General features: G+C 41.8%; 1 protein-coding gene across 1 annotated transcript; it reads right to left on the bottom strand.

The window, feature by feature from the left end:
- Positions 1 to 8,523: 8,523 nt before the first annotated feature.
- LOC115458752 (epidermal differentiation-specific protein-like) lies at positions 8,524 to 9,579 on the bottom strand. Its single transcript, XM_030188565.1, has one exon. It carries the CDS (start codon positions 9,577 to 9,579, stop codon positions 8,524 to 8,526), a length of 1,056 nt encoding a protein of 351 aa, XP_030044425.1.
- Between the last annotated feature and the right edge of the window lie 2,114 nt (positions 9,580 to 11,693).

The following is an 11,693-nucleotide window of genomic DNA, read 5'->3' as shown; positions in this document are numbered from 1 at the left end:
AATGGTGAAACAGGCTAGTGAATCAGAAGACAAAAGGCCAAATTTGGTTCCAAACAAGGCAACTTTATTGCTAGCAAGTGTACAGTACCGAGTAGTCTCGGGACACTGTGTGTCGCGAATCACCTGACACTTACATTTATACTTCCCTACTGGGCCTGCGCACTAGGCCCTTACACATCACATTTGGCATGCGCAGTAAACAGTTGTAGTTCTTACAGTACAAAATTGTAGTCCCAGTACGTACACACGTCATAACAGTGAAATGATACTGGCAAGGAAAAACGAAACTTAGCAGCTTATTCTTCACACACACACAATGCTCCTTTCTAGCACAGGAGATAAGGTTCGGTTCAGGAATGCAGGGGGGTGTCAGCACCCTCCAAGGTCGTCTATTCAGATGGCGTTGCTACATGCAAGCTGGTCTTGTATATGCCTTGCTAACTACTGTTACAAGCTATATGTGTAAAAGCCCTGCATTCTGTCTTTACATTAGTAAACAGCAAGCTTCTCTCGTTAGTAAACAGTAAAACTGGATAAGGCACAAATGTTCAGTGGAGTAATAAGGTGTGGCTAAACAGCCAAAAGCAGAGGTAGAGTGCATAAGTATAAGTCCATCAGTAGGCACAAAAACATGAGGTTGTCCTGTTGTCCAGTAGTATTCGGGTAGTACTCATAGTATTCGAGTAGTATCCGGCGTTCCACTCCTTCAATGGGAAATATAAATATATTGTCTTCTCGCAGCTAGCCACTAGAAGGAAAAGAACAGTGCCTCATAGTTTGATATGTTCCGCTGCCTGGTTTGAATCAGGTTGAACACTGTAAATGTCTACTTTGCCCCTCAATCAGGGCTTTCACAAGAGGTGAGCAAGCAGGGCAGCAGTCCTGGGCACCAAGTTTGGAGGGGGTGCTGTCCTGCGCTTTTTACCAGCTCAGAAGTCTGCAAGCATGTAAGAGCAAAACGCGAAGTGAACGCTGTTTCATCCAGTGGCTGACCTACTTATGCTATTGAAACCATCAGTCTGGTTTTGTCCAGCAGGCAGAAGCTAACGCTGTGTCCATCATTGGTCTCCTGTCTTGTGGGTAGGAAAAAGGATCAGCAATGAAGAGTGAGGAAGCTGATTTCAGGGACTAGTGGTGAAGGGGAGAGGGATTTCAGGCATAGAGTGAAGGAGGCAAGGTAGCCGATCAGGCAAGATAGGTAGGGATGATCCAGGAAGAGGAAAGAGACCACTGTCCTGGCTTCTTCTCAGGCTCTGTATGGTGCAGTTTTCTGATTTCTCACAATTACTTTGGCCGTCCTTCCCTTTGAACCATTTTGCTTTGTTACTCATGGTTCCTTGCAGTGCTGACAGTATTTTCATAAGAACATAAGCGCTGTTATACTGGAACAGACCAAAGGTCCATCAAGCCCAATATCCTGTTTCCAATAATGGCCATACCTGGCAAGATCCCAGAACAGTAAAACAGATTTCATGCTGCTTATCCTAGAATTATAAAAAATACACAAAATATATGAATGCAAATACAATGCCAGTGGAGGCTGGATGATTGTTATATAGTGAGGTAGGGTCTCATATGTTCAACACGAAGATATTTTCTCACTCAGTAGGTGAATATCTCACTCGTGTTTGTCATTTAATCGTTGACTCGACCTCCACCATCCTATTTCCATCGTTAATTCGTGACTACTAATTGATACAACACCCTCAATGTTGTCAAAAAGACCAAACCACTTATCTTAGGCAGGTTGGTGCACTCTTAGATCCCGACAGGACCCCGTTTCGTATTAACTCTGTCAAGGGGGAGTCACCAATTCCAGTAACTGCCTCGGACATGTGTGTATGTGTTCGCTTGTGTTGAGTTTTTTCACACTCGACAGAGTGAAGGTCTACATTTGTTTGGCAGTATCCTAGAATTAAGCAGTGGATTTTTCAAAGTCCATCTTAATAATGGCTTATGAACTTTTCTTTTAGGAAATTATTCAAACCTTTTTTAAACTCTGCTAAGCTAACTGCTTTTACCACATTGGCAACGAATTCCAGAGTTTAACTACTCGCTGAGTGAAGAAATATTTTCTCAGATTCATTTTAAATTTACTACTTAGTAGCTTCATTATGTGCCCCCTAGTCCTAGTATTTTTGGAAAAAGTAAACAAGCGATTCACATATACCCGTTCCATTCCACTCAGTATTTTATAGACCTCTGTCATATCTCCCCTCAGCCGTCTCTTCTCCAAGCTGAAGAGCACAAGCCACTTTAGCCTTTCCTCATAGGGACGTCATTTCATCCCCTTTATCATTATTGTTCCCCTTCTCTGTACCTTTTCTAATTCTTTTATATCTTTTTTTAAGATGCAGTGACCAGATCTGCACACAGTATTCAAGGTGCAGTCGCATCATGGAGTCATACAAAAGCATTATAATAGTCTCAGTTTTGTTTTCCATTCCTTTCATAATAATTCCAACCATTCTATTTGCTTTTTAACTGCTGCTGTACACTGAGCAGAGGCTTTCAACGTAGCATCAGCGATGCCACCTAAATCCTATTCCTAGGTGGTAACTCCTAATGCAGAACCTTGTATCGCATAGCTATGGTTTGGGTTCCTCTTTCCCACATGCATCACTTTGCACTTGCTCATATTAAACATCATCTGCCATTTGGATTCCCAGTCTCATAAGGTCCTCTTGCAATTTAACAACTTTGAATAATTTTGTGTCATCAGCAAATTTAATTACCTCACTAATTATTCCCAACTCTAGATAATTTATAAATAAGTTTAAAAAAACAGCAGTCCCAGGACAGACCCCTGGGTAACACCACTATCTATCCTCCTCAATTGAGAGTACTGACTATCTAACCCTACTCTCTGTTTTCTATCTTTTAACCAGTTTTTAATCCAAAATAGGACATTGCCTCCTATCCTATGACTTTCTAATTTCCTCAGAAGTCTTTCATGAGGTACTTTTTCAAATGCCTTTTGAAAATCCAAATACACAATATCGACCCGCTCACCTTTATCCACATGCTTATTCATCCCTTCAGAGAAATGTAGATTGGTGAGGCAAGAATTCCCTTGACTAAATCCATGTTGGCTTTTTCTCATTTGCTTATATATATACTCTGTAATTTTGTTCTTTATAACAGTCTGTACCATTTTGCCCGGCACCGACGTTAGGCTCACTGGTCTATAATTTCCCAGATCACCTCTGGAACCATTTTAAAAAATTGTCTTTATATTGGCTACCCTCTAATCTTCTGGTACTATGCTTGATTTTAAAGATAAACTACATATTACTAACAACAGCCCTGCAAGTTCATTTTTCAATTCTTTTAATACTCTAGGATGTATACCATCTAGTTCAGGTGATTTGCTGCTCTTCAATTTGTCGAATTGCCCCATTACATCTGCCAGGTTTCCAGAGATTTGTTTCAGTTTCTCTGACTCGTCAGCACTGAATGCCATTTCTGGCACTGGTATCTCTCCCACATCTTCCTCGTTGAAGACAGAAGCAAAGAATTCATTTAATCTCTCCACTATGGCCTCCGCTATGCAGACTCATTGAAAAGTTCTTTTGCATACGCACAAATTTGATACCTACTTGGCTAGGAAGGCTTTAATAACTGAAACACAGATCTGTGTCGAGTCTGGATCTACAGACTTAGTTTTATGTTACACATCCTTTTTTTTTATGGTATACTGCTCAAGCCTGGACCTAGTAACTAAATACTTTATTATATTTCAATAAATGTTTTAAGTTGAAATCCAATTGGTCTTCTGCTACTTTCTTCTATTTGACATAATTTTACTTGTACTCAATATGAGTAAGGATATAGGATATTGAACCAGTTTACTTCTTGTATTTCACTATTAACAAAAATCATTAAAGGCTATAAAGTGAAAGTAAAAATAAAACAGATGACTCAAGACATCTTTTAAGAAATTCCTTTATTGACTATTATTTTAGACTCTATAACAAAAAGCAAAATGATCATAGATTTCTGAATTAGTTCTTAAAATCAAAGGCTGCAGCACAGTATCTATTCTCTTACAGATGAAGCAATCACATAACCATTCAAGAAAACACTATCCCCTCCCTCTGTCTACTAGTCTATGAAAATGGATAATGCCTATCTATTTACTCCCAACAAAGCAATCCCATAACCATTCAATAAAACACTACCCCTCTCTCTGCCTACTACAGTCTATGAAAATAGCTAATGCCTATCTATTTACTCCCAAAAAAGCAGTTGCAATCATTAATCCAGCAGCCCGACACCTCAAAATAAGATTTTTCAATAGCAGCGAAGAAATACAGTGCATTTTTTTAATATTAGATGCAATGAATTGATATTGAGAGAAATCCACAAATTGCTAACTCAATACGAATATGTTAAACTTCTTTAAAAGACATACCAAAAGGAGTTGTACTACATGGACCTTTGAGACCAACACAGGTCTCTTCTCAATTATCAGCTTAAGTATCAAAGGACTCCAAACAAGTTGTCACCATTGTTACTAGAAGAGCAGTCCCCTCTCCTACCTCCTGCTAAAGGATGTTGTCACCTTCTTCTGCATTCTGCTGTGCAAGCTGAGGCAGGGGACTCTAATCATTGCCGATCCATTTTAAATGCTGGCCTGCCACAGAGGTGGGACATCTCCAAAGAAGCAACTCAAAAGCAGAGCTCCTTAGGGAACAGATTCAAATTATTTAGACCCTAAAATATTGTTCTGGGTAGTATGTGCTTTCTTGGGCACACTTATTTAATGTGGGGGTGAGGGGGAATTGGATAAAAATTGTTTGGTTATCGGAGGTAGGGAGGTTTAGATTCTGTGAGTAATTTTGTTACACTATATTTATATTTTTGTCTTAGTAGGTAATATTGTTTATGAATGTTTGTAACGATTTATTTGAACTGCATATGCATTATTTAATTTGCACCTATGAGAAATTGTATTTTTGCAATTTGTCAGCTGTTCCAAGTGGTCTTATGGGACTAGGGGGCAAGATATAAATCCAGTATTAGATTGGAATACATCACAATATAAAAAGGCTCCAGTTTCTCCAGGGCCATTATGCTACAAGAGATAAATCCACTGGCAATATTTTGTGCAGGTGTTTCTGAACTGAACATACTGGACTAAATTCTATAAATGGTGTCTAAAAAATTGACGCAACCCCCCCCCCCCCCCCCCCCCACCCCCGTGCTTAGAGCTATTCCAGTGGTTCCCAAACCTGGTCCTGGAAGCACTCCAGCCAATCGGGTTTTCAGGATACCCACAATGAATATTCATGAAGAAAGATCTGCATACACTGCCTCCACTGCATGCAAATCTATCTCATGAATATTCATTGTGGGTATCCTGAAAACCTGACTGGCTCGGGTGCCTCCAGGGCCAGGTTTGGGAACCACTGAGCTACTGTATAAAACTCACCTAAAGTTACGCGTAGCGCCCGTCCCCATGACTATTTAGGCACAACCATTTACAATCAAGGTTTTAGGCATGTTCTTAAATAAGGGGTCTTTTAGTAAGCAGAGGTAGTGTTTTTAGCTCACGGTAGCTCACACTTTTTTTGTCAGCAGCAAGTAGCAAGGTATATTAGACATCACATGTACTTCATTAAGATTAGCTAAGAAGTGGGAGGATTGGTACAATTGATGAGGTAAAAAGTTGACAAAATGTACAAATGCTGTATGTTAGTTAATAATTGTTATATAGTTAGATTGAAGCACAGCTTGTATGACAATGTTGGTGTTGAATAATGTCAATAAAAAACGTTTGAACATAAGATTAGCTAAGAGTCCCTACACATCCAATAGAAGACTCCTAAGGAAGGTCTTTTCAGGCCGAAACACGACTCATGTCGAGTCTCAGATGTTGCAATAAAGTCAATATTTTTTTTTTAGACATCGTCTGCTGTTCCTACTGAAAATTGCTCCAGTGTTATTTCAATATGCATAATGGGAGTTTTCCATTTCATAGTTTGACTAGTTTCTAAATGACTCAGAGGGACGTGGAGGGGCATAATCGAAAGGGGCGCCCAAGTTTTCCTGAGGATGTCCTCGCAGGATGTCCCGGTGAAGGGGCGGGAAAACCCGTTATATCGAAACAAGATGGGCGTCCATCTTTCGTTTCGATAATACGGTCGGGGACGCCCAAATTACAAAATTTAGGTCGACCTTAGAGATGGTCGTCCCCGATTTTCGGCCATAATGGAAACCGAGGATGCCCATCTCAGAAACGGCCAAATCCAAGCCATTTGGTCATGGGAGGAGCCAGCATTAGTAGTGCACTGGTCCCCCTCACGTGCCAGGACATCAACTGGGCACCCTAGGGGGTACTGCAGTAGACTTCAGAAATTGCTCCCAGATGCATAGCTCCCTTACCTTGTGTGCTGAGACCCCAAACCCCGCCCCCAAAACCCACTACCCACAACTGTACACCACTACCATAGCCCTAAGGGGTGAAGGGGGGCACCTACATGTGGGTACATTGGGTTTCTGGTGGGTTTTGAAGGGCTTACATTTACCACCACGTGTAAGAGGTATGGGGGGATGGGCCTGGGTCCGCCTGCCTGGTGCACTGCACCTGCTAAAACTGCTCCAGGGACCTGCATACTGCTGTCATGGAGCTGGTATGACATTTGAGGCTGGCATAGAGGCTGGCAAAAAATATTTAAAATGGGGTTTTTTTAGGGTGGGAGGGGGTTGGTGACCACTGGGGGAGTAAGGGGAGGTCATCCCCGATTTCCTCCGGTGGTCATCTGGTCAGTTCAGGCACCTTTTTGAGGCTTGGTCATAACAAAAAATGGACCAAGTAAAGTCGCCCAAGTGCTCGTCAGGGACGCCCTTCTTTTTTCCATTATTGGTCGAGGACGCCTATGTGTTAGGCACGCCTCAGTCCCGCCTTCGCTACGCTTCCAACATGCCCCCGTGAACTTTGGTCGTCCCCGCAAGGGAAAGCAGTTGAGGACGCCCAAAATCAGCTTTCAATTATGCCAATTTGGGCAACCCTGGGAGAAGGACGCCCATCTCCCGATTTGTGTCAAAAGATGGGCGCCCTTCTCTTTCGAAAATAAGCCTGATAGTAAACGTCAAATTTTGGATTATACTTTGCTCTGTCCTACCAATTACCCATTAAAGGAAGGCTTTCCTGCAGACAGAATTGGGACAGGGAGTTGATGGTCTGCATAACTTTTGAATTTCTAAAAGTATGGAACATGAGTTTGACTGGAAATATACCCAGATAAATAGCAGGTGACTCAATTTTCAAAGGTAAAAAGTACCTGCGGAATTTATATGTACGCACACTCTTTGAAGTTTCTCTTAATCTCTTTATTCTCTTAAATTGATGTATTTTCTGTCAGTTGCTTGTTTTCAACTCATTACCTATATAAAGCGCGTTCTGACAGACTTCCGTAAACTACTAAAGGCTAAATTGTTCAAAGAGATGTACCTAAAAGATCCCTCATAATGACCATACATCAAAACCTTATCAATTCAAGTTAACATTGAACTCTTTTTATTGGTTTACTTACTCACATGAATACTGCTGAATGTTTTTCTTCTATCTACTCCAGGGGCGTAGCTAGATGGCCAATTTTGGGTGGGCCAGAGCCCAAGGTGGGCGGGCATGGAATTCACCCCCCCCCCCCCCCCCCCCTCCGGTCCCCCTCTGGTTTTCTCCTCTCTCCACCCCTCCCTGCCCATGTGTGAAAACTGAGCATGTGCAGAAGGGCCAGTCTGTGTCAGCTCAAGGCAAGTGCTGCTGGCTGACATTTGGAAGAGCGCTGGCTGCCCCAGGAGAGAAAATTTCCAGCATGGCAAGGTTTGGGGATCCCCACCAGCTACAGCAAGTGTCACAATTTTGGGTGGGCCTGAGTCCAAAGTGGGTGGGCCCTGGCCCACCCAGGCCCACCTGTAGCTACGCCACTGATCTACTCTGATCCTTAATGCCTGAAGTGAACTGTAGATACTCTTCTTATAACTTATCCTATATTTCCTGTACTTAATGCTGCAATACTCTGTATTTCTCATTCCGGAATGGCGATCTACGGCATAATGTAAGCCACATTGAGCCTGCAAATAGTTGGGAAAATGTGGGATACAAATGCTGCAAATAAAAAAATAAAAATAAAGCTTAATGACAGCTGTACAATATTCCTTGGCAAAGCCTAAATAAGGGAAAGGGGATGGGATTTGATATACTGCCTTTCTGTGGTTACAATCAAAGTGGTTTACATATTATTTACAGGTACTTATTTTGTACCTGGAGCAATGGAGGATTTGGGACGTCTTTTACTTAGGCGCACTGGCGTTTTTAGTGAGCATTAAAATAGGCGCACGCTAAATGCTAAAGATGCCCATAGGAATACATTGCTGTCTTTAGCGTTTAGTGCGCGCTTATTTTTAACGCACTCTAAAAATGTCAGCAAAAAGACCCCCTAAGTGACTTAGCCAGAGTCACAAGGAGCTGCAGTGGGAATTGAACCTAGTTCACCAGCCACTGCACTAACCATGAGGCTACTCCTTCTCTTTAATCGCTTCTGATGTAATCACAGCTTGGATTGAATTCCCCACCTCACACCTCATTTCTCCATCCTCAATTGTCTCCTTTCCATTCTGCCAAATGGTGAGCTCCACTGGCACAATGATGGTGTACTCCTTCTTCATCACTCTAACTGTCGTTTTGCTGTTGGCTGGGAACTTGCTTGGCATGGTAATCTCCACTTTCTCTTTTTCAACGACGGTCTCTGATTTCCCCTTTTCAACAGTGAAGGAATTTGAAATCTTGGTGCTCATAGACGCAATTAGCTTCACTTCAAATGCTACCCCAGCTTCAATGGTGGTGGTATTACTAAATTTAAATTCATGCATGACTGAAGACTCAAACTCTCTGGAACAGGTTCTAGTGAATTCCTGATGAGAACCTGATCTGTTCTCCACAGTAAACTCATCAATCAAGCAGCAAATCTCATTTACTTCCTTTTGCTCATTCCAACGGACTTTGGATGTTATAATAGGACGTCCGGCCTTCAGAGGTCGGATGTGGGATATTGTGTCATTAAATCCAGATGCCCTATAGTCCTCCATCTTTTCATTAGCCCTAACCAGTAATCGCTTTCCTTTTCTGTCTGTATCTGTATACAAGATCCAGGCACCTCTCTCAACAGTATGAGAAGATGCCTTATTGTCAAAATTACTGTACTTCAATTTGGTCTCCTTTGTAAATGGTTCATTTTTGCCTTTGTAGCTCTCATCGACATAGAGTGTAATCTGAGGGTTTATCAGGTCATCAGTGATCAGCCTCATTGATGAGAAAGCGTTATTTTTTTTTTCAATATTTTTGTAATCGCCTTCTTCAAAGGGCTCCAGCCATCCACCAAAATCATTATCTTCATAGAGAACCCATGGCTGCCCAATGACTTTCAGTGAGGAGATGCAGTCGTCGAAACCATGCTTTTTCAGATCTTTGACATCCGTTTCGAATTCCCTGTGCAGTCCTTCGAAATCAGGAAGCTCATAGACAATAATCTTGTTTACCTTGTTATTCTTCACCTTGGTTAGGGTGGCAGTCATGGTGATCAGTTGTTATTCAAGGAAATGGGTGATGCTACAGAACAGGAAACATATTGGAAAAGTAATCACTACCAGAGAAAGAGAAACCCAAAAATCAATCCACATAAGGGGCTTGATTATAATAAGGTGCTAATCTTAGAAATTAAAAAAGGGTGCCTATTTTAATCCTATTTAGTAAGGGCAACATAAGTTCTCAGGTGACTTTTTAAAATAGGATCCCAGCCCCAGCAATGCTCAAATGCCAATACACTGTAGATAATAAACACAGTTATGCACCCTGGAGTAGAGTCAAAGGGCAAAGGCCATAAATCATGAGGCCCAGGAACTTAAGATCTGATATGATATCCTTACGGGCAAACAGGCCTGGGAAAGGAGGAAGCATAAACAAACATGGGAATGTGGTTTAGCAGGTGAGAGAAACCAGATGGCTTTGAAAGAAGACTGGATGATCCTGGGTAAGATAACTTGTTGAAGCATTGTAAATCATTGTTAAATACAAAGTGTATAAAAATAGCTGTTTCAGTCCAGGATGTTGGAGCGATAGATACAGCCAGCATATTTATGCAGTAGTTCTATTCTCCCATGAGAAAAATATTAAGTGTATCAATATTTGGTAAGTGAATAAAATTACCTTTCTCATAGACGCGGCCCTGGTCTTTTATCTCTGCAAATCGTGGGTAACCGGTATATGAAGATTTATAGAGGGGGTAAAAAGATCTAAACATTTACATGGGTTTAATTCAGCACAAAGCTATATCTACTCCAAATAAGGTATAAATTTGTGCATGTACTCTCTACAGCAGGAGTGGGCACCCTCAGCCCTTGAGGCCCACAACCCAGTCAGGTTTTCAGGATTTCCCCAATAAATATACATGAGATCTATCTGCATACAATGGAGGCAGTGCATGCAAATAGATCTCATGCATATTCATTAGGGAAATCCTGAAAACCCAACTGGGTTGTGGCCCCTCGAGGACTGAGGTTGCCTACCCCTGCTCTACATGTAGATGTGTATTTTATAGGGGTAAGCAATTAACACATTAATAATGCTATTAGGGGCCATTTTACAAAAGCACATAGACGCCTATCAAATTGGCACTACCGCCCAGCTACTATATGCCCCGGGCAGTAATTCCATTTTTGGCACGTGTCCAAAACACACAGTAGAAAATATTTTCTATTTTCTATCGCATGGTATTTAGCTGGTGGTAATTGGCAGTTTACGCACACTGACGCTTGCCGCCTAGTTAGCATGTGAGACCTTACCACTAAGTCCATGGTAAGGTCTCAGGCCGAAAATGAATGAGCGCTTGTTTTAATTTTGCTGTGTGTCCATTTTCGGCCACAAAAAAATGTCTTTTTTCCAGGCACACTGAGAAAATGGACCTGCGCCTACACCAGCACAGGCCACTTTTAGGCGTGCCTTAGTAAAAGGGCCCCTTAGTGTGTTAATATTTTAACACAGGTCATGCATTTTAACACAGCCTGATTTTATTTTTAATGCTGACCTGACACATGACCTGATTTTGTTTACAGCTGAAACAGATTGGACCAGACCCGACACACTCCCCACTTTTACCTCTACAGCAGGGCTCCTTTTCTCCTTCCTCGACACTCCTTCTATCCCCCTGCACAGCCGGGCTCTGTAGATACTTGAACCGCTGCAATGCAGGAAGTTGAGGAAGTCTTAGGTTGTGTAACCACGAGACTTCCCCAACTTCACCGAGGAAGATTTGGGTGGGATACCGGTGCCGGAAATGGTATTCGAAACTGACGAGTCGGAGAAACTTAATGAATTCTCTGTAAACCTGGAGGATGTAATGGGGCAGTTCTACAAACTGAAGAGTAGCAAATCTCCTGGACCGGATGGTATTCATCCCAGAGTACTGATAGAACTGAAAAATGAGCTTGCGGAGCTATTGTTAGAAATATGTAATTTATCCTTAAAATCAAACATGGTACCGGAAGACTGGAGAGTGGCCAATATAATGCCAATTTAAAAAAAAGGTTCCAGAGGAGATCCAGGAAATTATAGACCGGTGAGTCTGACGTCGGTGCCGGGCAAAATGGTAGAGACTATTATTAAGAACAAAATTACAGAGCATATTCAAAAG

This window comes from Microcaecilia unicolor, unplaced genomic scaffold (assembly GCF_901765095.1).
Source record: "Microcaecilia unicolor unplaced genomic scaffold, aMicUni1.1, whole genome shotgun sequence".
Lineage (NCBI taxonomy): Eukaryota > Metazoa > Chordata > Amphibia > Gymnophiona > Siphonopidae > Microcaecilia > Microcaecilia unicolor.
The sequence above is the reverse complement of the archived record's forward strand: the minus strand, read 5'-3'. Positions and strand labels throughout refer to the sequence as shown.

Excerpts from the sequence above, each read along its gene's own strand:
- LOC115458752 (XM_030188565.1), bottom strand. The coding sequence starts at position 9,579 with ATGACTGCCACCCTAACCAAGGTGAAGAATAACAAGGTAAACAAGATT.